Source organism: Schistocerca serialis, chromosome 9 (assembly GCF_023864345.2).
Source record: "Schistocerca serialis cubense isolate TAMUIC-IGC-003099 chromosome 9, iqSchSeri2.2, whole genome shotgun sequence".
Classification (NCBI taxonomy): Eukaryota; Metazoa; Arthropoda; class Insecta; order Orthoptera; family Acrididae; genus Schistocerca; species Schistocerca serialis.
Genome location: NC_064646.1, coordinates 497132720 through 497160038, shown reverse-complemented (window position 1 = coordinate 497160038; position 27319 = coordinate 497132720). Strand labels below are relative to the sequence as shown.

The window sequence follows — 27319 nt, the reverse complement described above, 5'->3', positions numbered from 1 at the left end:
TTTGCAGCTGAGGGTTTTAAATACTATAAAACATGAGGCAGGGTTGTTTGCTTATGTTTAAATGCTGATAACTCAGAACAACGTTCTGCAAATGAAGCACTATCTCCTGAATGGTTACAAGGCACAGAAGCCATTGTTTTCATTCAGAAGTTGTTTTGATTCTGGTTGAATACAAACAATAATTGCTTATCATCTAAGCAGTTTCCAGAAGGGTTTTTCAACAGAAAATGCCATATATGCTTTCACCAGTCAAATTTTGAATGATCTGAATAACCGAACACCACCCATTGGGATTTTTTGTGATCTCTCAAAGGCTTTTGATTGTGTAAATCATGAAATTCTGCTACACAAGCTCAAGAATTGTGGCATGAGTGTGACAGTGCACAAATGGTTTAATTCATACCTAACTGGAAGAGTGCAGAAAGTTGAAATAAGTAGTTCTCGTAACATGCAAAGATCAGCACATTCCTCAAACTGGGGAACTATCAAGAATGGGGTTCCACAAGGGTCAGTCTTGGGTTCTTTGTTGTTCTTATTATATATTAATGACTTGCCATTCTATATTCATGAAGAGGCAAAGTTAGTTCTCTTCGCTGATGATACAAGTATAGTAATCACACCTGAGAAACAAGAATTAACTGATGAAATTGTCAATACTGTCTTTCAGAAAATTACTAAGTGGTTCCTTGTAAACGGACTCTCACTGAATTTTGATAAGACACAGTACATACAGTTCCGTACAGTGAATGGTATGACGCCATTAATAAATATAGACCTTAATCAGAAGCATATAGCTAAGGTAGAATATTCCAAATTTTTAGGTATGTCCATTGATGAGAGATTAAATTGGAAGAAACACATTGATGATCTGCTGAAACGTTTGAGTTCAGCTACTTATGCAATAAGGGTCATTGCAAATTTTGGTGATAAACATCTTAGTAAATTAGCTTACTACGCCTATTTTCACTCATTGCTTTCATATGGCATCATATTTTGGGGTAATTCATCACTGAGGAATAAAGTATTTATTGCACAAAAGCGTGTAATCAGAATAATAGCTGGAGTCCACCCAAGATCATCCTGCAGACATTTATTTAAGGATCTAGGGATATTCACAGTAGCTTCTCAATATATATGCTCTCTTATGAAATTTGTTATTAACAACCAAACCCAATTCAAAAGTAATAGCAGTGTGCATAACTACAATACTAGGAGAAAGGACGACCTTCACTATTCAAGATTAAATCTAACTTTGGCACAGAAAGGGGTGAATTATACTGGCACTAAAGTATTTGGTCACTTACCAAATAGTATCAAAAGTCTGACAGATAACCAACAAGTATTTAAGAAGAAATTAAAAGAATTTCTGAATGACAACTCCTTCTACTCCATAGAGGAATTTTTAGATGTAAATTAAGAAAAAAAGAAAAAAAACAAAAATATTAAAAAATAAATAAAAATAAAAAAAATAAAAATAAAAAATAAAGAGAAACAAAAAAACACAAAAAATAAAGTTGTTATATTAACTTAAGTATGTTGTTAAATTAACCTAATTATGTCATGTATTGGAAAATTCGACTCGTTCCACATCATTACGAAATATCATATTCATGATCCATGGAACTAGCATTAATCTAATCTAATCTAATCTAATCTAATCTAAGGAGATTACAGAATTCATAAGCTCACCAAGTAATATTAACTCTGTTAGCTATGATGATGTTTCCACTAGAATATTAAAATCTTGTGCTGACCTGATAGGATTACCCTTAAAAGTGACTCTTGGCACATTTCCTGGCTGACTTATGCCCACTACAAAACTTGGTATAAGCAAATATCACTCCTTCCAGTCTACCCAAAAGTGAGAATGTCACCAATGATAGAATACTGACTGATTTAGCTGAGCAGAACTTGCTGTTTCTCAGTTTTGATTCATAATGGATTCTCCACAGAGAAAGCACCACAAGACATTACAAATTAAATGCTAGCAGAGATATACAAGGAAAATCATAGTGTTGGTATGTTTTCTGACCTTGCTAAAACTTTGAGTGGATTACAAAATTCGACTGTACAAAACCCTGATCCAGTCTGTTGTTCTATATGGCTGTGAGACATGAAGTATCCAGAAACAGGACTTCCATAAGCTCCTCGTTTTTGAGAGAAAAGTGCTTCAGAAGATCTTTGGTCCAGTTCTGGATGCAGACACAGGGGAATGCAGGATCAGATATAACCAAGAGTTTGAGGAACTATACCAGAAGCCCAACATATCAGGAACTGTCAAAGCCAAATGAATGCATGTGGCCCAGATGGAAGATCACAGATGGCCTCGGAAGCTCCTGGATTTCACACCTACAGGAAAGAGACCCCGGGGAGACCCAAGAAGCATTGGAGGGATGGCCTCCATGAAGATTTAAACCAAGCATCAATAGATGTGAACAGATGGTGGATAGCAGCAATGGACAGAATACAGTGGAGGAGGAAACTTGTAGAAGCATGCGGTCCACTTGGCCTGTTCACATAGAAGAAGAAGAACCTTAATCATTATGGCACTAATGGTGTCCCTCTTGCAAGGCTGGCACCTTACCTTCATAATAGAAAGAAAAGGGTTTTGTTGACAGATACAAAACTAACTTTAGAAAGGGCAGTTAAAATCACTGGGGTCCCACAAGATTGGTACAGGCTCATCCTTGTTCTTTACCAACCTAAGTGATCTTCTAATCTCCAAAGTTTTCACATAACACACACATGCCATATTACATATGTAAATCCACATGACAATCACGTTTTAAACCACTGAAATGCATTGTGGAATTAAATAAAGAGTGACTGATACGATTAAACGTTTTGTTTCATTTTATATGGCTTTAAAGGGCCACCCAGAAACTATAAAATTTGCTAATTAAAAGCCCAAACTAAATATTAGTGCATGCAGCTCAGATAAAAGCCAAACAAGCATTCAAGTGGTTTAAAGCTAATAGTTTAAGTGCCTTAAAAACAACAATATTATGCAACTTCAAACAAGCCACATTGACCTGTTAGTAACAGAAGTAGACTTCAATGGTCATACACCAAATAAAACACAATGCACAAAATTCCTTGGGGACCAGTTGGATAACAAGTTAAAATTGAGGTAACACATGGATATAATAATCAAAAAGCTCACCTCAGCACATTTTGATCTTAAAAGCATCTCTGATTGTAGGATTCTGGTGCCAGAATCCATTTCAATAAAATTCTTCTGGGTGTGTGATGACACCACATGTGATAAGATGCTACTATTTTGGTTGCTTTTGCAGACAGCCTCTGAGAAGGTGATGTCTTGTGGCAATGGTTACTGCTATATAAATATTATTTGGAGAAAAGTACGTCTGGGTGTCTTGGCATAGTATGTTTTGATTTGGTGACCGAAGTTATGGTGAGCGATAGATGTCAGTTTCTTACTGCTGGGAAAATCTGATGTTAATTTTTATTGGTTGTCATTGGCAAATCTAGTAGAAGCTACCAACATGGCACAGTGCTGATTACAGAGGGGCTGGTGGTGCCTAAGATTTGTCATTACTTCCTGTTGTCTCCAGCATGGTGTTTATTGCATACACAGGGGCTGCTCTTCAAGAACAGCCAGTCTGATGGGTTGCAATCATTGCCAACTGAGATGGCAAGAGTCTGTAGCACTTCTCATGGTTCATATTGGGTGGCTGCTTAACTATCTTGACAGTCTTCCTGATTTTTTGCTTGTTGATAAATAGCTAAAAAATGGGCTTGTTTAAATTATATGAACTTGTAAGATACTTTTCATGTTCTTCCACTGCTGATGCAGTATGCTGATCGAACTATAGATGTATTGTAATTCTTCATGCTTTCCCAGCAATCTGTTGACATCTTGGACATTCGGGAATCCAGCCAGATGTTTGCGTCATTCTCGCACAATATTTCAACTGCATGTCTCGCTGTCTTCTTCAGGTGCTACCTGAGACTCAGGTAGCACCTGAAGAAGACAGCGAGGCTCGCTGTTGAAATATCGTGCAAGAGCGATACAAACATCTGGCTGGATTCCCAAATATCCAAGGTGTATACATGTATTGCTTGAGTTCTGCAGCATGTGTTGCTGAGGCATCTCATTGATATATATCAGACCACAACCACAGCTAAGCCTGTATACTCCTCCTGTGTGTGAAGCTTGTCCGTGACATCTTTAGTGGACCCCAGGAAGTACATAATTTTGTTGATGTCATAGCAGACCGGTTTGATCCCCTTACCACAGAGTCTCCATAGCACAGAGAAAATTAAATTCATAATTTCCACCACTATCTACATTGACAATGCGACAAAATAAGTTTTTGGTTGGAAATTGAAAATGACTGTGGCTACCTATTATGGATGTGGCAGGGGCAGATATCCAACTGCCGTGTCTTGTCATCACCCAAAATGGAAGAACGTATTGATTCATACATTAATAATGAAAGCACACGAAATCAGTGATACAGACAGCCTCAAGGGTTAATTTTACAGCTATGAACCAATTTTAGGGCAAGTGGATCGAGCATGATAGCATACTTTTTGAGAAAAATTACATTGCAGTCACTGGAGATGAACAGTGATTGAGCATTTTGAAAATAATTTACTGTCTGGCAAAATCACAACAATTCCTAAATAAACTTACCAGTTACAGCCAGCATAAGATGTCATGCCTCGCTCCCACCACTGCAGAAACCACACTCTCAATGAATGACAATCTGATAAGAGGCAACGCTGTTCCTCAAGTTCTGACAGCTACCAGGATCTATAGAGTATCTACAGTATAGTAACAACAGAGAAGACCCATTAATAATATTAACTTGCCTACATAAAATTCTTAAGAAACCAAATGAAAAACCTGATGAGTGATACAGAGTCATATGTTTGGACTCTGAACATTTCATTAAGTACTTAAAAGGCCTACCAGTCTCATCCAGAAATTTGGTGGTGAGCTTCACTGACAAGTACCCATTAAACAATCTAACAACACAAGACAAGGTGAATATTTTACAGGAGTGCACTGCACCAGATGTATGTGATCCCATGCAGCACTGCCACACAACCACTATCCACTTACTTCATGTGGAAAAGCCAGTTTCACCCAAACCTTCAGCTTCAGCACTATTTTCTGCTCCCCTGGACCCTAAATTTTAGTTCTAGTATGTACGCAACACACTGGTAATTTGGCAACATGGAGAAAAAGAAATTTACAGTTTTCATATGAATCTAAGCTGAAAACATGACAAAATACAGTTTAATGTGGAAATATGGGAGACTATAGGAGTATAGTACAGTAATAATCATTTTCGTCAATAGTGGACAAGTTACACCAATATTTTATTTCCACAGGAAATATGCAGAGCTCTTGAAAGCTGTCATTCTGGTACACAGGTGTAGCTACAGGAAACTAGCAAAGATAAAATTCAATCAAGTATTATGTCATTAAAGACATGCTCAGCTATGATGATATTTAAAGTAGGATTATGATCAGTGTGCCATACATTAGTTCTGTGGTCAGTCATTTGTGTGCTGTCTTTCGAGTGTAGACAGTCTCCAGACAGACTGAAATACTCATTAATGAAAAGATTTTATAAGAATGGTGAAAGAGAGAATGTAGACAATTATGTACCAGCTAATTCTTTGCTACCAGTGTTTCCAAAAGTTTTTGATGAAGCAATACGTAGGAGAGTAATGGGACATTTCAGTACACATAATTTTCTGTCAGACTTGCAGTTTGATTTCAGGAAAGGGATGGCAACAGAAGATGAAATTTATTTTTTGTGTGTGAGGCACTATCAGAGCTGAATGCCAGACTGAGGACAGTTACTATTTTCTTTGGTCTCACAAAGTCTGATTCTGCAGACCACACAATACTTCTTCATAAGTTGGAACATTGTGGGAGCAGGAAAAAAGCTTAGCAGCGGTCACAGGAAGTAGGAAGCAGAATGTTGTTCTCTAGTGTCAACAAGCAGGGAAGAGGTTTGAATCTGTGTGGGGCCATGTAAAGAGGGGAGGGGAAGGGGGTGGCTGCTACAGTGTTCTATTATGGGTCTATTTCTTTCCTTGATATAAATCAATGTTAGTTGATCAAAATAACTTCACTGCCTAATTTGTTTTTGCATTTATTTTTACTTTTGCTGAGATCCATTTTAATATATAAAATGTAATGGTCTTGTATTTTCTAATTTTGTCATTTTACTATGCGCACCTTTCCATAGGCATCGCTCAGAAAGCCACAGTCTGTTGGAGGTGAGCATTATGTCAGTTAAGAATCCTGACTGTTTGTTGCAGTGAATATTTGCTATAGTAAATGCTTGCAAACCTCATTGTACATTATCTTATTTAGCATCCTGGAGATGTTGGTAACTTTGACGTGGTTGTGTACAACGCTATCTCCTGTTGTAGGTGTCCTGATAGTGGCTGCAACTGTAAGACACTAGTCCTGCCAAGGACGGTCATAGTAGTCTTCCTGGGACCAACCATTTTGATTTCGTTTTCTCTATGTCCCTAATTGTTTTTAGTTAACCTATGTTTCACAGATCATAGGCAAGATTTATATCAAAATGATATAGCAAGACTGAAATGCTTAATTCAAAACACTGCAGCCAATTTGGTCACTAAGGCTGACATACATTCAAAACTGATCTAATATTAACTATGTTGTTTCTTGAAGGAGATTAAACTTTGGTTATGTTACTTTGAATAGTGTCAGTGAGACACACATTTTCGTGATGGATTTGGTTTTGGTTCATATGTTTAAATGCTAAAGATCAATGCTCCACATTAATCTGAGAACCACGAAAGTTTTCTCTTTGAGCAATTGCTTCTTTATGGTCTATAGGTATTGCTCCAGTGCATGGGATCCATACCAGATGGGATTGACGGGGGATGTTGAACATACTCAGAGAAGAGTACCATGAATGGTCATTGTTTTGTTTGATCGCTGGGTGAGTGTCACAGAAATACTGAAGAAATTAAACTGTCAGACTGTTGAAGATAGATGTAAACTAGCCCTAGAAAGTCTACTAACAAAGTTTCAAAAACCAGCTTTAAATCATAACTCTAGGAATATACTACAACCCCCTATGTATCGCTGCCGTAGGTATCGCAAGAACAAGATTAACTTCAGCATGCTCAGAGGCATTTAAATGGTCTCAAGTGTTGGTGGTGCAATTGTCAAATCAAAACATGAAGGAACAACTGTGGCTAAAGCAAGACTACGCAGACATGTACTGACAGACAAGAGCATTGAGTTCCATATGTGTACAGAAAGAGGAAAAAAATCCTAATAACAGATAAAGTGGGACATACCCACTGCCATGCACTTCACAGTGGTTTGCACAGTATAGATGTAAGTTGGTATGTTGGTCATTGCCACTTGTGAAGTTTTGTGAATCCACCTATACTGTGTGTGGCTTACTGATCTGTGTTGCAAAACCTATATTAATATATTTCAAGAAAACTGATCATCATAACTGGATTCAGCATCAAAAAATATAAAGAGGATGAAAATTAAATTCAAAATGTTGTGGACATTTAATAAATAGCTATTTACAACATCAAATAATCATATGAGAAACATTGCAAAGTGTTTTATACAGCCATCCAAAAACGGGTCATAACTTAAAAGATGTTTCAGAATTCTAGTTCCTCCATCCCTGTACATACAGTGTCTAGTCAAAAGTATCCAGACACCTCAATGTAATGTGGAATTGACCACTAGATATCATGAGAGGTGGACCCGTCAGAATAAAAGGATGCAGGAAGTACTGTGTTGTCAGCAGATAAGCAGTAACAGCAGAATGGATCAGTCAGGATATGTCAGTGAATTCAGTTGTAATCTAGTCATCGAATATCACCAGAGTAACAAATACATTATATGTATCTACATACACATTCTGCATGTACTGCTAGTAGACATTTCCTTTTGTGTTCCACTTGAAAATACAGCAAAGGAAAACTACAGTGTATATGCCTTTGTATGAGCCCTAATTTCTTGTATGTTATCTCAATGGTCCTTACACTAAATGTTACGTTGGTAACAGTAGAACTGTTCAGAAATCAGTCTCAAATGCCAGTTTTCTAAATTTTCTCCATGTTGTTGCTCAAAAAGAGCATCACATTCCCTCCAGAGATTCCCATCACAGACACCTGAATCCTAAAGTTGGCCAAGTCGAGTGTTGGTGGTGCAAATGTCGAGTCAAAATATGAAGGAACAACTGTGGCTAAACTGAGAGCAGGCAGACATGTACTGACAGACAAGATCACTGAGCATTGCAGAGGGTGGATTTGAAAATTGCATTAAATTAGTGGAGTTCCAAAGCGCTCCCAGCAGCCCAGCTGTGACAATGATTGTGTGAAGGGGTTGAAAAGGATTGGGTACAATGGTCGAGCAGCTCCTCATAGCCACACAGTTTTGTAGTCAGTGCTAAGCAAGTGGTGTAAAGAGCAATACCACTGGACAGTGGATGACAGGAAACAAGTGACCTGGAGTGATCAGGGTTTGTCAACCACCTGGAGAAAATTACCCACCACTGTGTTTAGTGTCAGCAGTGAAGTATGGAGAAGGTGGTGTCACAATATGGAAGTGTTTCTCATGGTTAGTGTGTGGTTCCTTTATTTCACTTAGGAAAACTCTAAATGATAAATAATATGACCAGCCACCCACGTTCAAAACAATTTCTGCAGCTGTTTCTGACACTGGTAGAATTCAACATGAGTAACAACCACATGCGTAAGCATGTGGTGACAGGAGGACAGCAAAATACAAATATCATCAAAAGAAAGTGATGCTGGTCCTTGCAGAGGAGCTAATATCCGTGATAAGAAAAGACCCTTAAATATCTCAATGTCAACCTCCTGGAACACCAAAAATTGTTGGTAAAGCTGCTTTTTGTAAGGACCCCAGTCCTCTACATTTCTAAATTAGTCTTCAGAGCTAACAAAATAAGGTAACAAGAGATCATGCCACTTTTAGAGCAAGTAGAAGCTATTCAACAATTTCTGCAATCCTATATGACACAGGAATTATGATGATCAGTTTCTACTAGCTGACATTGGTTACATACGAAAGGCTAAAAAATTTCAAGTATCTAGTATAGATAACATAAGAACGTAAGTTACAAAATTTGTCATAGCTGAAATGGTAAACAAAATGGAAAGAGCATGTAAAATACAATAAAAATTGCATGTTGCAAAGTGCCAAAGTAATACATTAAACCCAGTTGCGAAGCCAGAATGAATCTTTGCAAGTGAATACAGAGACAAAGTAGAAGTCCAATAGGGAACAAAGATGTCTGAGCACCTAGAAGTAGCAGTGAAATTTAAAGGGTGATTCTGCTAACCTGTTGACTTGAAATATCTCTGGGACTGTTTAAGATATTGCATGAAAGTGCTCACTAAATGAAGTATTGTCTTGTCTAGCTATATTAATTATAGAGACATCTACATAAATGTCAGTTATTCAGATGGAACTACAGTAATTTCTGCTGTTATTACCAAAGTCCTGAAACTGATAAATTTGACTGTACTTCACTCTCCAAAATCCAGTAAATAGTTTCATTAGATCAAGATTCATCTGTTTCTAATGTCATTCACTGGGTGAAAATGGAATTGTGATATCTTAATCAGTTTGGGAAATGTTTGAGATGCAGAAGTCACCTGAGATGCCTTGTATAAAACATAGGGAAAAAATAACAAAACAATATGGGGAAAATGACTGACATTTTTCTGAATGTAGAATGAATGATAATATGTTAACAAAATGGATCACCATGTATCTCTGGAAAAAGAAATTAGGAACAGCCCTGATTGGAAAAGTTAAAAGAAGATTTTCAAATACACAACATCAAAGGACCAATAGCAGAAAGAAGAGTCTGCAAGAGGCAAGTGCCACAATCAGACAGATTTCAAGGATGAAGTGATCTGAGGAAAGAAATACAGTGAAATGGTGTAAGAAAGTGGAAGACAAGAAAACAGTACATTAGAAGGGATTGAAGCTGACCCACAGTCCCTAGCTAGGCACAGTGTAAAAAGAAAGAACAAATGTTATGTAGACATGGATGGTGTGTACCCACCAGGTGCCGGTGTGTGTCCTGCACGGGCTTCCCTCTACTGAAACACAGCAGCAGCAGGCCGCAGGTGGCAGCACTGACAGCCACACCCATCACCAGACGCCTCACAGTCAGCCTCATCGCAGTTCCTCACCACTGTGTAAAATTCGGTTAACTTGATACAGTATAACTGGATAGGGATGACAAAATAACACTGACAGTTAATGTTGCATGTGGACATGAGCCAGCAATTAAGGCAAAATGTTCCAAATCTTATGGTGTACACATTAAAGATTACTTACATTGCAAGGCATGCATTGCTGAGCTGCTCAAAAGACTATGTTCAGCTACTTTCACTTTACTTACATTTGCTAGTTTCAGAAGCAAATCAATTGATACCTTAACATAACTTACACTTTTACTCTCACTTATGGCACAAGTTTCTGATGCACTTCATTTCTTAGAAATGAAAATGAATGTAACACAACACTGTACAGTGAGAATAATATGCAATGTTCACCTACAATCACCTCTTAGGCACCTCCTCAAGGAGTTAGATGTTTTCACAATGTTTATAGTACTTATACAGGATGCGTCAAAAAAATGTATACACACTTTGAACTGTCATAGACAATTTATTTCCTGTTCCACAAGATTAAATATCTATGAGAAAGTAATGTTATGTTTCTTCAACAGGTGACAGCAGTGGCAAGGAAGTAACTGCAACATGGCGGACAGGCGTTTGAGCTTAAGTGGTACTGGAAGTTTGAGAATGTAGCTCCAGTTCGAAGACAGTGGAGAAGTGAGTATGGTACAGAACCACCTTCAAGGTTAACAATTACACATCTACGAGACAAATTCGAAATTCATGGAACAGTGTGTGATGCGCATAAAGGTCGATCAGGGCGACCTCGTACAGCTACAAGTGATGATTCCACAACTGAGGTCTTGGAACTGTTTCGGCGTTCACCTCAAAAATCGTCAAGGCAAGCAGCATGTGAGAGTAATGTAAGTGCTAGTAGTGTGCTACGCATTCTGAAGAAAGGCAAGTGTCGTGTGTACATTCCAAGGCTGGAGCAACAGTTAAGTGACGACGATCCAGATCGAAGGTTAGAATTTTGTGAATGCGTTCAGGAGACGGTGAGACGTGAACCAGGATTTATGGGTAGTATAATTTGGTTGGACGAAGCTCAATTCAAACTCAATGGAACTGTCAATAGGCACAATTGTGTGTACTGGGCTGAAGATAATCCTCACATTACAGTTGAAAAGGCTGTGAATTTGCCTGGTGTAAATGTGTGGTGTGGTCTGTCTGCAAGGGGACTCATTGGGCCTTTCCGCTTTGGAGGCACTGCTACTGGAGAAACATACCTAACAATGCTTGCTGCCTCCATATTCCCTGCCATTCGTGGATTATATGGTAATGATGAGTTTTATTTCCAACAAGATGGTGCCCCGCCGCACTATCATACGGACGTATGAGCTTTCCTGGATCACAATGTGCCAGGCCAGTGGATAGGATGCAGGGGACCAATCGAGTTTCTTGCACACTCTCCAGACCTCACACCGCTGGATTTCTTCTTATGGGGCACAGTAAAAGATGAGGTGTACAAACAAACATAAACCACGTAACCTGGACTCACTTTGGAATGAGATTCAGGCGGTGTGCGCAGAAATCTCATTGGACACTTTGGTACGATGTACTCAGAAATGTATTGATGCTGAAGGCCACCAGTTTGAACGTTAATCACATTTGCAAAGTACATTTATTTTTCCAGTTGGACTTGAAGCTTCCAGAAATTTAACATTGTAGAACAGGAAATAAATTTTCTATGACACTTCAAAGTGTGTATACATTTTTTTGACGCACCCTGTATTTGCTGATAAAATTTGGCATAAACAATCCATCATAGTATGAAGGCTTTCACGACCGGATGACATATCTTCTGGTAAACCTTCCGGGATGTAAGGTCGTGGTCCATGAAACTCTTCACCTCCTAATGTTTTGTCCAGAGCTGCACTGGACATCTTCAGAGGGGTGTATCTCCTCAGCAAGACTCACCGGAGGAGATACACCCCTCTGAAGACGTCCAGCGCAGTTCTGGACGAAACGTTAGGAGCTGAAGAGTTTCATGGACCACGACCTTACATCTCGGAAGGTTTACCAGAAGATGATTAAATGATGATGGCGTCCTCTTGGGTAAAATATTCCGGAGGTAAAATAGTCCCCCATTTGGATCTCTGGGCATGGACTACTCAAGAGGATGTCGTTATCAGGAGAAAGAAAACTGGCGTTCTACGGATCGGAGCGTGGAATGTCAGATCCCTTAATCGGGCAGGTAGGTTAGAAAATTTAAAAAGGGAAATGGATAGGTTAAAGTTAGATATAGTGGGAACTAGTGAAGTTCGGTGGCAGGAGGAACAAGACTTCTGGTCAGGTGACTACAGGGTTATAAACACAAAATCAAATAGGGGTAATGCAGGAGTAGGTTTAATAATGAATCGGAAAATAGGAATGCGGATAAGCTACTACAAACAGCATAGTGAACACATTATTGTGGCCAAGATAGATACGATGCCCCCACCTACTACAGTAGTACAAGTTTATATGCCAACTAGCTCTGCAGATGACGAAGAAATTGAAGAAATGTATGATGAAATAAAAGAAATTATTCAGATAGTGAAGGGAGATGAAAATTTAATAGTCATGGGTGACTGGAATTCGAGTGTAGGAAAAGGGAGAGAAGGAAACGTAGTAGGTGGATATGGATTGGGGCTAAGAAATGAAAGAGGAAGCCTTCTGGTAGAATTTTGCACAGAGCACAACTTAATCATAGCTAACACTTGGTTTAATAATCATGATAGAAGGTTGTATACATGGAAGAATCCTGGAGATACTAAAAGGTATCAGATAGATTATATAATGGTAAGACAGAGATTTAGGAACCAGGTTTTAAATTGTAAGACATTTCCAGAGGCAAATGTGGACTGTGACCACAATCTATTGGTTGGAAACTGTAGATTAAAACTGAAGAAACTGCAAAAAGGTGGGAATTTAAGGAGATGGGACTTGGATAAACTGACTAAACCAGAGATTGTACAGAATTTCAGGGAGAGCATAAGGGAACAATTGACAGGAATGGGGGAAAGAAATACAGTAGAAGAAGAATGGGTAGCTTTGAGGGATGAAGTAGTGAAGGCAGCAGAAGATAAAGTAGGTAGAAAGACGAGGGCTAGTAGAAATCCTTTCGTAACACAAGAAATATTGAATTTAATTGATGAAAGGAGAAAATATAAAAATGCAATAAATGAAGCAGGCAAAAAGGAATACAAACGTCTCAAAAATGAGATCGACAGGAAGTGCAAAATGGCTAAGCAGGGATGGATAGAGGACAAATGTAAGGATGTAAAGGCTTATCTCACTAGGGGTAAGATAGATACTGCCTACAGGAAAATTAAAGAGACGTTTGGAGACAAGAGAACCACTTGTATGAACATCAAGAGCTCAGATGGAAACCCAGTTCTAAGCAAAGAAGGGAAAGCAGAAAGGTGGAAGGAGTATATAGAGGATCTATACAAGGGCGATGTACTTGAGGACAATATTATGGAAATGGAAGAGGATGTAGATGAAGATGAAATGGGAGATACGATACTGCGTGAAGAGTTTGACAGAGCAATGAATGACCTGAGTCAAAACAAGGCCCCGGGTGTAGACAACATTCCATTGGAACTACTGACGGCCTTGGGAGAGCCAGTCCTGACAAAACTCTACCATCTGGTGAGCAAGATGTATGAAACAGGCAAAATACCCTCAGACTTCAAGAAGAATATAACAATTCCAATCCCAAAGAAAGCAGGTGTTGACAGATGTGAAAATTACCGAACAATCAGTTTAATAAGCCACAGCTGCAAAATACTAACACGAATTCTTTACAGACGAATGGAAAAACTAGTAGAAGCCAACCTCGGGGAAGATCAGTTTGGATTTCGTAGAAATACTGGAACACGTGAGGCAATACTGACCTTACGACTTATCTTAGAAGAAAGATTAAGGAAAGGCAAACCTATTTTTCTAGCATTTGTAGACTTAGAGAAAGCTTTTGACAATGTTGACTGGAATACCCTCTTTCAAATTCTAAAGGTGGCAGGGGTAAAATACAGGGAGCGAAAGGCTATTTACAATTTGTACAGAAACCAGATAGCAGTTATAAGGGTCGAGGGGCATGAAAGGGAAGCAGTGGTTGGGAAGGGAGTAAGACAGGGTTGTAGCCTCTCCCCAATGTTATTCAATCTATATATTGAGCAAGCAGTGAAGGAAACAAAAGAAAAATTTGGAGTAGGTATTAAAATCCATGGAGAAGAAATAAAAACTTTGAGGTTCACCGATGACATTGTAATTCTGTCAGAGACAGCAAAGGACTTGGAAGAGCAGTTGAATGGAATGGACAGTGTCTTGAGAGGAGTATATAAGATGAACATCAACAAAAGCAAAACGAGGATAGTGGAATGTAGTCGAATTAAGTCGGGTGATGCTGAGGGAATTAGATTAGGAAATGAGACACTTAAAGTAGTAAAGGAGTTTTGTTATTTGGGGAGCAAAATAACTGATGATGGTCGAAGTAGAGAGGATATAAAATGTAGACTGGCAATGGCAAGGAAAGCGTTTCTGAAGAAGAGAAATTTGTTAACATCGAGTATAGATTTAAGTGTCAGGAAGTCTTTTCTGAAAGTATTTGTATGGAGTGTAGCCATGTATGGAAGTGAAACATGGACGATAAATAGTTTGAACAAGAAGAGAATAGAAGCTTTTGAAATGTGGTGCTACAGAAGAATGCTGAAGATTAGATGGGTAGATCACATAACTAATGAGGAAGTATTGAATAGGATTGGGGAGAAGAGAAGTTTGTGGCACAACTTGACCAGAAGAAGGGATCAGTTGGTAGGACATGTTCTGAGGCATCAAGGGACCACCAATTTAGTATTGGAGGGCAGCATGGAGGGTAAAAATCGAAGAGGGAGGCCAAGAGATGAATACACTAAGCAGATTCAGAGGATGTAGGTTGCAGTAGGTACTGGGAGATGAAAAAGCTTGCACAGGATAGAGTAGCATGGAGAGCTGTATCAAACCAGTCTCAGGACTGAAGACCACAACAACAACAACAACAATCCATCATAGTTTGAGAACAGTAATAACATTCACAGCTACAATCTAGAGGAGAAAATTACCATAATTACTATGGCTGTTAGAGTCTCATGAAGTACTTCAATATGCAGACACAAAAATCTTTTTCATTTGTCCAATAATTTGAAATATCTGATAAGCAGTGAAGCAAATTTTGAATATAGCCTCAAATCATTAGCTATACACAATTACTTTCATTCCACAGATGTATTTAAATTAAAAACTGATAAGTTGCGTAGCTAAAAAGAATCTTAACAATAATGGAAATTCTTGAATGGAGCAATAAATAAGATAAGAGAAGGGCAATCACTCATCTACAGTGGATCAAGGTGTGGAGCACAGTAGCACAACACAGAAAACAGAATGCACATGAACAAGGAATACAGAATATAAATAACAGGCAAAATAACAAATGTGAATATTTTAACATACATTTTATGGTACCAGACAGTTAATTCATAACTTTTTTAACATGTGGAGGTACTGGACAGTTTACTTAAAATTTTCAAGTCACAAGGAACCACATATTTTACTTATGATTGTGGTTCTGCTGATCCAAATCAATTTTGTAGTAATACAGACTTCAATACAGATGTTGGGTCTTGCATGCATTTTGTAATGCCTTGCATAACATTTCTGTCAAACTGCAATTGTCATATTTTTCTTATATAAAATTTCTAAATTGTATCAACTTTTCCGTTCATGATAAAAATAGAAGCCAAGTTAATGTCCCACACAAAAGTCATAATAAGAGCATCATTAAGTAAATTTTATAATTATAATTTGTAAGATACAACATATGTCAAAAAACAAAACACGAGTAAATTATAAAATGAGGTCAGTCACTGAATTACTCAATTGTATTTCTTCTAATTTGCAGATGCACCATTGTATAATTTGGTTCTGTCGTAGAGTTGAATGTGAGTAGTTTATAAAAGAGCCCATTGAAGTGTATGTAACTGACAGAATATGAGGAAAATGGACATCAGTGTACTGTATAATGCTAACAATTTTTCGACATTGATAAACAAAATAAATGAATGTTAAACACACCCAGGGTTTAGGAAATCATCTACAAAACTGGAGATAAGCAAACTAGCTATAATTACATACTAAATCTGTCTCTTCAGTTTTTGCACAAGTATTCTGGAAAGTGGCCTAGTTAACTGCCTTTCAGTTTGGCTTTCAGGAAGGATTTTCCACAGAGAAAGCAATGCAAGACCTCACAAATCAAGTAATAGCAGAGCTAAAGTAATAATAATAATAAAATTTCTGTTGTATATACTGTTACTTTGCCAAAGTCTTCAGTTGTGTGAATCATAAAATTCTACTGTGTGAATAATAAAATTATACTTAACAAACTAATGTGGTATGGCATAATGACATTCCTTTTGCAATGATGGTATTGTTCCTTTGTAACACAAGTCAAGCAGGTCTCATTACCATACTGTCTCTCAGGCACTGAAATAATGTCAAAATGGAAGTGTGTAACATATGGGGTGCCAAAAGGATTGGTATTCGGCCCACTCTTATTTCTGACCTACTTAACTGATCTTCCGGTAACTTTAAAGAGCAGTTCAAAAACTGTAAGTTTTGCTGATAACAAACATACTAATCAAGGGTCCAGTCTCAGGTCTAACAGATGCAGGTCTGACATCAGCTAAACAGACCTACAAATACTTTACACTTAATAGTTCAAGTCTTACTCTCACAAAGACTTAATGTGCAGTTCCAAACAAACAATAATGACCTTTCAGCAGCAGAAGTAGACATTAATGGTGTGATGGTTGCCTGCACGTTTCGAATTTGCTGCATGGCCAACGGGGTGTCAGAAACTTGGTTCTGTGGCATATGGCAGAAATGGCCAGCTTCTGGGCACTGTCACACCAGAGCTGTGTGGGCAGTATAGAGAGACAAATGGAGCGCTAGGTAGTCAACAGGTATGGGAGTGTGTACGACATGAATGAATGCTGTCAACAAAGAGAGGAGGCTAAAAACTAACAGCGAAGGCAACGGTACAACCGGCGGAGTCTCATTGCTGCACTGAGCGTATGCTGGAGCAAAGCAGAATGTGCATATGGGTAACTGCTGTTGTTTAAAGTGACATGGCTGACTGTGTTTGATGCAGGGAGAAATAAGGTACTGTACTGGGTCAGTGCTCTTAATTTGGGGAGGCCTTAAATGCCACTACACTTTCGATACAGAAGTTGGCTGGCTCCAACTGTATTTGTGTCTGGGGTGTCATATATCGAAATCAGTTACCAGGCATCCACTGCCTGAAAGCACCATGTTGCTCCTTTAAAGCTGACTGCAGTACGCAAGAGTAGTGTGAGCATGGGAGTCATTTCATGTTACAGTTTTCTAAGTCTGAGTAGATGCTGGTAGTATTTATTTGATAGAAGCCTCTACTTTGTGATGTATGATGAATTTGTTTTCTGAATTGTATTTGACTATTTGCAACTGAAATGGTTCATCACACAAGGGCAAGCCCTCGGATATTGCTCATTATTCCGTGACATTTATTCTGTGACTTTATTCTTCAAAGCCTTCATCAGAAGTGTTCTGCTGCTTTGAGGAACATTAAGATGCCATTAAGCATCCCCATTGTGCTGAAGAGAGAAAAGTACTGGCTTGTTTTGCTCATTTCCACTCCCTGTCATCTGATGGAATTATCTTCTGGGATAGAGCATCTAACAGAGTAAATAAACTGTTTATCCAATATTATGAACAGGATACATTGCTATTCTCCATATACAGAGGTGACAAGTCAAAGACAGAGCATTTGTAGTTTGTAAGTTGACAGTAAAACACAGGAGAGGAGGGAAAGGAAAGAACAGACACTTATTAAAGTAATGCATTAGGGATAGTAAAGAGGCAGCAGCACTAAATTGTGTGATGGAAGAAAAGCCATTAGGCAAAAATTGAACAATCAAAGTCCAGTCATCTATGTGGTGAGTAGCAATCTATCCTATTCATAATATTTTTGTTTTTCCATCCTGCAAAGTGAGTACATAGAGCAGTCTGTTGTGTGTATCAGGGAAAACATTACTAAGTATTTCAATAATACTTCTGTACATAATAATGGAACAAGAACCATTTTGAACTAACATTTATCAAGAAAAAACAAGCAAAAACCTCAAAACAGGTTTTTAGGTTTTATATTATTATTTTGTTCCATGATGAAAAAGATTACTAAAATACTTGTATCTAAAAAAGCAGCCGAAACATTCCTTTTAAGTAATTCATGTTACACAACCAAAGATTACTTAGAGGGTACAGAGGTGTGGTTAATAATGGAAGGGCATGACCATCAGCTTGTCATATTTCAGTACTGTAATGCTTTTGCAAGAAAATCATGTGCCAATATCTGTAGTGCACAATAGTAATGTCTTATTGTTCTCCCAATTTCAACATGTCCCTCATTGTAGGGGGTGCCAACTCAGTATTTTGGGTGGACTGAATAGAGGATATGAAGATGGGCATGGGAAATTGTTACATTTTAATGGCCTATAATCAGTTCTCCAAATTTAATGGAGACAGTTTTCTGAGCAGACTGGAGTTAGTGCAAGGGGTATATGACAGCAGGTTCAAGATTCCGGATTCATTAGCAGCATTGTATGATGTGTGCAACAATTAAAAGTAAAACTGTGTTTATATCAAAGAACATTGCACAAAAAGGACCAACCGAATGAGGCAGTGCAGCTGTTAAAATAAAGACATCGGCCACACATTCGAGAGGACAGAGCTTGCTCTGTATGGCAATACTGATTTAGCATTTCCATAGTTTTCCTAAGTCATTTCAGGCAAATGCTAGGATGGTCCCTTCATTAAGACCATGGCTGACCTCCTGTGCTATATTCATATAACATATGTTCTGTGTTTGTATATTTTTTTAAAGGGGTAGATTGCTCCCCGTAAAGCTGACATGTTGAATTGCAGACAGGCACAGTGGAAAGACTTTTGCATACTAACATTTTGGCCAAAGCCTTCTTCAGAAGAGAAACTTCAGAAGAGAAAGAGCACACACACACACACACACACACACACACACACACACACACACACACACTAGACAGCACACTTCACACACATGACAGGTACCTCTGTCATTTTCTTTTCAGAAGAAAACTTTGGCTGAAAGCTTAGTATGTAATAGGATTTCCAGTGCTCCTGTCTGCAACTCAATGGGTCAACAGTATGGCGAATAAAAATCTATCCTTTTCATAACTGTTGATATTCTGGCCTGAACTTTCCATTGTTTGTAAAATTTTTGGGCTATTTATTTTCATTGTATTATGATGTCAGATCGTAATAATTGTAAGCTGAACCCTGTATGAATGGATTATAAAATAAAATAAATAAATACTATCTCAAACTCACCTTTCAAGCTTCAAAAGACTGCTAATGGTCCACATTCTATCGTAATAACTATAACTCTGCAGCTCATCTCATCAATCCCACCTTCCCCCACAACTTTTCCTTCCCCTTCTCCTGCCCCCTGCGGACAGAATTCTCTATTTAAATTCTGTTCTTTCCTATCAGCCACTGTCACTGTCATTTCAATCTTCACCTCTTATGATGCATTGGGTTACGAACCCTCCCAGGAATGCCATGTACTGTCATGACCATGGGGACAACTGAGGAAGACCAGAAAAAAAGGATGAACCAAGAAGTAATTAATGAATATGAATATGAAATCAGATGACAGTTTTATGACCTTTTTATGAGGAGCAAACTGCTGCTGCATCCACAATTTGTGTAACAATTTTATTTAAACTTATACAAAATTAGAGCATCAAAATAATTACAGAAAGGAAAGAAATCTCATAACAATGACTCTCTAGATAAAGAGGAACTGTTGAAATCGGAACACAGATTGCAGCTGCAGCCAATCTGAGAGGAATTAATAATTTGTTCAATATGGTGATGGCCATTAAAAAGTTTCAAGTTTAAACGGAGTGTCTTCTTGGTCTTGAGGCATGCACGAATACAGAAAAACCCACTGCTGCAATGGCTGAGGCTGATCCAGGTTAGAAAACGTCTCAGGAAAATATGAAGCAGCCATTCTATGTCCCAGTACATAACAAGTACTGCTTGACCACCCAGCAAGTTGGCAGCAGAACTACTTTTTTCAGCTGTAGGCACAGTAGTATGAGGTGCAAGCCAGGCAACAAAACCACTGGGCACCACCACTCCAGGGGCATTCTGTAATGTCATCTTGGGAGGACAACCATCTACCATCTTGCCCATGACTGTGTCTTGTTTGTAGGTATGTTCCGACATGCTACAGTAAAGTTTAATCGTTCGTTACTTCAGGCACAGTCTAGTAACAATTTTCAGATTTGATTGCCATTTCAGTCATTTGATGAACGTAAGTATTTCACAATACTATGGGAAAGCAACTGTGCCAGCCATGCAGTATGGTTCACTGAAGTTTGCCCTCCCCCCCCCCCCCCTCTCTCTTGCCCCTTTTGGTTGCCTAAACATGGTTCTCATAGTTCAGTGTTCTCTCTCTGAACCACCCTGAAGTTAAACTTGTGTAGTTATAGGTCAATGCTCTTTCTACGTTATGTTCTGGGAATATTTTCATGCCAGTGGCGGCCACCCTCAGTTAAGAGTACCTTGTTCTGTAGTGATTTCAGAATACATCTCTGTGTTTGTTTTCTCAACCTTTTGTTTGTCAGTGTTGCGATCTCTAGCACCTTTCTCCAGTACCCTTGTACATAAGTGGATCCCTGCTGGTAGGGTCTTAATCAATGTCTTTTGCATGGCTTGATATAGGCTAGAATATTAATTTGAGATCCTGACAGCTAATCAATATTTATCTCACTCACTAACAGGGCTAAGTTCTTTTCATTTATGCCACCCTAGGTATGAGAACTGTGAGAGTCAGTTTAGATGTGCTATCACACTCTTTCTTTACCCTTTCTGGTTCTGATCATACTAAACATGGCTTCAAACATGCTAAACTAAACTACACCATTTTAATGCTCTTTATTATTATTATTATTGTGAATGTTTTGCAATATCTATGGCCAATGTTGCTCCTGGCCAGATGTAAGAAAGAACCTTAAGTCCCTAATCTGGTCAGGCTAAATAAGCAATAAATAAAAATAATATTACTGACTTTTTCACAAAAAAAATTGCTTACTAAAAACAATTTACAATGTATATGATTTTGAAAGAAAATTCCTGCACAGCACAGTAAATGTCTGAGATCATATACTGATGTTAGTTGCCTATGTAGAATCTTTATCTGACATTGACAATATAACCATGTAAATGAATAGGCTCCATCTCATATACATAGTTACAAACATTCATAATTTCTTACATATAGTCATGCATTTTGAATTATTTTAATGTATGTTAACACTGCTGAAATGTAAATAATTGTGTGTGTGGGGGTGGGGGCTGTCTGTCTCGAAATATCAAATCAATTCAATTCAATTTATTAGCGTCCTTGTAGTACATCATCAAAATGACATAGGACTTGCCAATAAACATTACAATTTAAAATACATTTACATGAAAATTTATAATTGAATTTACTTGTCACTTAGACATTACAATTTTAATAGAACTATAAGAACATTAACATAAAAATATACACGTAGGATAACAACATACATAAGAAAAAGCTAGTGATTCTCACATCAAAGATTATTTCCATTCTTACATTAATACTCTTTCACACTTTCATAGAAACAGCAAGTATTTAAATGTGAGCAGTTACACATATTTATTATGTCAGGGAAATATTAACTGCGCTTTTATTGTCAATGATTCATCAACTTTTCAATACTGTAAAAATTATTGCTCAATAACATGTTTTTTAATTCTCTTTTAAATACGTGCAGTTTTGGTATTATTTTTAGTTCTTTGGGGAGAGCACTGTAGAGGATTTTGGGTTGCTATAGTACACTTTTGTGATACATAGCTGTTTTATGAATCTCTCTGTGGAAATCATTCCTATTCCTCATTTCGTTGTTCTCTGTTTAATGTAGAAAATTCCTCATGTTCTTTTAAGAAACATATGCTTTCATATATGTATAAGGATGGTAGTGTCATGATTTTTAATTCTTTGAAAGCACGCCTACAAGAGTCTCTACATCCTACATCTTTTATTATTCTGCCTGCCTTCTTTTGTGGTCTAAATGAATGTTTTGTTAGACTGTTGTTCCCCCAAAACTGTACACCATATCTTAATAAACTGTGCATGAATGAGAAATAAACACATCAAACCATACTCCCAAGAATTTACTGTATGATGCTTGTTCAATCTTACACTTACCCAGTTCTACTCTAAGGTTAGTTTTTATTTTATTTGTAATATGTCTGAAGTTGATCCACGTTGTTTTTTTGGCATTCACAATGAGTCTGTTTTGATTAAATCATCTGTCTGCTTCGTCTGTCGCTAATGTGACTTTTTCCTGTAAGTCAGCTTCACTATTTGCTTTAAAAAACAAACTTGTATCATCAGCAAACAGTACTGCCTCTGCTTCAGATAGTTGACTTGGTAGGTCATTGATAAATATTAAAAACAGTAATGGCCCTAATACAGATCCCTGGGGTACTCTGTACAAAACTCTCTCGAATCTTGATGAATATGTCCTATCTGCATGGCTTATCTCCACCTTCTGATACCTGTCCAACAGATATCATTCAAACCATTTGTGGGCAACTCCACGTATCCCATAGGCATATAACTTCCTAAGCAGTAAATTATGGTCGATAACATCAAAGGCCTTTGATAAGTCTAAAAACAATCCACAATTTAATTCCTTTCTATTTATGGAATTTAGAACAAGTTGCATAAAATTGAAGATAGCTGTTTCAGTTTATTTATTTTTACAGACACCATTTTGCGCATTAACCAATATTCTAATATTAATAAGAAATTTGTATAGTCTATGATACATTATTCTTTTCTATCATTTTTGAGAAACCTGACAACATTTATAAAGTGGCTTTATAGTTGACATTTTAAGTTTTGATGGAAACACCCCTGTCTTAAAAGATTCATTTATAATTTCGGTGAGATGTGAGGCTATGTTTCTTACACTTTGCTTAATGACTTTGTCAGGAATCCCATCACACCCACATGACATTTTACTTTTTAACTTATTTATAGCATTTAGTACCTCTGATTCAGTTACTGGATAAAGGAACATTGTCATGTCATTCATGGGGATTTTTACCTTGCTATTGGAATTGCATTTAGTTTTAATTAAATTTATGGCTATATTTGTGAAATGTTTGTTAAATATGTTGGCAATCTGAAGTGGGTCCTTAACAGTTTTACCCCCACTTTTAATGACAAAGATGTTATCTTTTTTTTTGTGTCTACCTGTATTTTTATTTATTACCTTCCAAGTTGACTTCATTTTGTTGTTACCTTTCTCAATATATGATTCATTATCAAGCTTCTTAGCTGCAATTATTACTTTCTTGTACAGGCTTCTATAATATTTCACATGTGCTTTCAGAGCTACATTCTTCCTGGATGATTTATGTAACTTTCCGAGAGTGTCTGATGACTTTCTAATCCCCTGTGTAACCCATGTTTTGGTTTTATGTTTAGTCAATCACAGCAAGCATTATGACTGGTCCACAAAACAGCAAAAGCTCATAGACAATAACTTTCAAAACTGCCTAAAAATGTTATTTATAAGGAGGCACATCGCCAGAAAATTAAAGAAAGAGATGGCAGTAGCAAAATACAAAAATATCATAAATGCACATATCTATGATTTAGCCTACAACATGGCAATGCACATTGCATGGTAATCAGATAATGTTAGACATGCGTTTCTGCTATTAGGAAATACTGTAGATTTGTTTGATAAGTTATTTTTTGAATATTGTTTGACAGCACAAAAATACCTGTAATGCATTGGTTATGAGCTATTGTACTTCACTTGCAGCATTCTTATTTACTAATCTTAGGCACATAAATAATTACTTGAAACTTCAGCAAAATCTTGAAAACTTCACTTTATGTAATTACTAATGCAAACATACCATTCAGAGTCAGTCTTAAGAATTATGAATACGGAATGGGAAAGTAATTCAGACTGAGCAACAAACAAAGTATCACAGTCAGTACGTTACTGAAAGAACAGTGTTCACAATTTTGTGAGCAGTATTAACAGAACAAATGTGTATCACAGTATCACAGTCTGTACATTACTGAAAGAACACTGTTCACAATTTTGTGAACAGTATTTACAGAACAAATGTGTATGAGACTCTGCCTCTTTCCATAACAGTCAGTTTTGTGTGGCCCTAGTGAGATGCTTGTATTTTACCTCAGTGCACTTGCTGCATGGCATGACAGTACAACTTGAAGTCTCATAAAGCGCTAGTAAGCATTCTACATTATTTGCCTGATCCCTTTCTGACAAATTACCACGTGAATCTCCATTTCTTTAAGTGTAAATAGCTTCATTCAGTGGCATATAGGAGATACGATATCCAATGATTATACAGAGTTTCTTTCAGTCATTGCATGCTATGAAGGAAACCAACTGCATCGTCTCACTGTAATAATCATACATTGGAGGAAGATCATTGCATCATTGAAATATTGTTTAAATGTCTTGTTGGAAAGTATGTGAATCATTTAGTATTTTGCAAAAATGCAGAGATTTTTTTCTCCAGTGACATAAAAGGAAAATACTTCACATGCCCAGAAATATGATTACATCGAAGCACTCACTTCTGAGAGACAGGGAGGTGTGCTGGCCCTGGATCAGATCTGACCAGTGAATTAACAATGGGGGCCAGTGTGCTAGTCAACTTGAATGTGGTTTTTAGGCAGTTTATCACATGTGACTAGGTGAATATCCCCATCCCACCTCAGTTGCATGATTTGCAAACATTTAGGAGCATTTTCACACTTACACATGAGATGACACTGGATGCAGACAGATGGTGTCAAAACTGCCAAAAGATTGTCAAATGAGAAGTTCATTTTAGGACAAAAGAGTAAGTCTAAGGCAGTATGGTCTGTAACTAAATCCAAATTAGGCACAGCAGTTAACCACCATGAAATTTAAAAAATAAATAAAAAATAAAACAAAAATTTGAACCTTGTTCAAATATCTCAACGCTTTAATAAATTTCTCATAAATATAGCAAAAGCAAGTACTGATGTAGTTACTTCTCAAAATGGTGTAAATTTCTTTGGACTGGACCAAAATAACTGACCCCTTGTGGCATTTAGTAAAATTTCAACTAAAGATGTAAAATATGCTATTTTGTCCTTAAAAAACAAAAACACTGAAGGGTGAGATCAATTATTCACCAAATTAATTAAGTTTGTATGTGATAAAATAGCACACCCTCTATCTTTAATAATCAATCAATAATTTGAGCAAATACATATAAATGCACCCTCTGAGGAAGGAGTTTCTTTGTTCCATCTGATTGGCAGATGAAGGCTGAAGTAAATAGGCCTATTAGGCTGTTTGTTTCAGAATATTTATGGTGATTTCCAAGTGTATGGTTGAGCAGGAACCTAAGAGGGAAGCTGAAACTGCCGCACCTGAAATGAGCAGCTATAAAATCCACATTCTTTCTTGTCACTAATATTTGCTTGTTTACTTCTGAATGCAAAGTTCATGAAGAGACAGATACTTCACATGTTAAACCAATTACAGGCACTTATGGCTGTTATAATTCTGCCTATAATGACATGTTTTAATTCCCCAGCTCATTTCTAGTACTGTTTTCTTCTTTGTTTTCTCATTTTCTCTTCCTGTTTGTAGATTTCAATTTTATATTATAGATGTTGCTTTATAAGCAAAACAGTTGGTTTAATAAAAGAACAATGATATGTTGCACATATTGCAGTCAGCTGTAACACCTATACTGTTAATTGGCAGGAATCTGTTCATATGTGAAAGAGAAGCTGGAGACTGTTATCTGGCCAAGGAGAGCACCCAAATAAATAAATAATAGGAGCAGCCTCTCCATCCAGACAGTGTGCCATGGACTCCACAGGAGCTTTCAGCATGACGTTTGCATAATCATTTCCTCGTGCTTCATACACAAATGCTAGGATGTTTGCGTCAGCAGACCACCTGTACATCAGTAACATTCTACGTTCATGTTAAAGATTTACTGTCTACAAAGAGCTACATTAATAACACATAAGGTACTTTTTGTGCATGTATTCCAAATAAGAACCTTTCACTACACACTTAAATTTTTAACACTGGTGGTCACCTCACCACTTCTGAATAAGTGACCACATAGTCAAACATCCAGTATATACTTTCAAAAGTGTCAAAAACTGTTTTAATGTATGTTGTATGCCCAAACGTCTCCAGGCAGTAACCACAGGAGTGATACCTTTGCTTCATAGACTTGTTTTCTGCCAATTTGAGCCAGAGTTCCAATGAGGCATGACTGTAATGGGGAAGAAGGAAGAGCACGTGGTGTGCTTACATCACAGCCTGATAAAGAGGAACAGAAGAAATTGTAAGAGAAATTAAAGGAACTGATAACGGGAGATGAAACTTCGATAGTTCTAGGAGACTGGAATGCTATTACAGGGGAAGGAATGGAAAGAAGGACTATTGGATTAAATGGGAATGAAAGAGGCTTCTACAGTTTTTCCATGAGTTTCAACTATTAGTAGCACATACCTTTTTCCAAAATCACAAGAGATTAAAATATACTTGGAAAAGACAAGGAGAGATATCGACTTGACTATATCATGGTCAGTCAAATATTTAGAAATCAGATGCTGGACCACAAAGTATACCCAGGTGTGGATATAGACTCACACCAAACTTTTGCTGTGATTAACACAGGGCTGAAATTCAAGAAGATAAAAGTTGATGGCTTTGTAAATTGAAAACTGGGTAACTAAATAAATTAATACTGTAGAAAACAGACATATTTGTGCTTTTCATAAACAGATAAAAATAAAGTGTAGCTTACATGAAATGAAATACAGAAAATTTAAGACAGAATGAGACCAAGTGAAAATTCTCTGATCCAGTGACCAACAGCCTAAGTAAAAATGTCAGGATTGGTTCAGTAGGAGAGGAATGGAAAG

At 37.4% G+C, this 27319-nt stretch overlaps 1 protein-coding gene across 3 annotated transcripts in view; it reads right to left on the bottom strand.

Annotated features, from left to right (window-relative positions):
- LOC126418560 (carbohydrate sulfotransferase 8-like) overlaps positions 1–27319 on the bottom strand; it is a 153772-nt gene that overhangs the window by 52828 nt on the left and 73625 nt on the right. For all 3 annotated transcript variants that reach the window (XM_050085375.1, XM_050085374.1, XM_050085376.1), the window contains exon 2: positions 10092–10223. In XM_050085375.1, the coding sequence (XP_049941332.1) occupies positions 10092–10208 (117 nt within the window). In that variant the 5' untranslated portion in view covers positions 10209–10223. The remainder of the gene's footprint in view (positions 1–10091; positions 10224–27319) is intronic.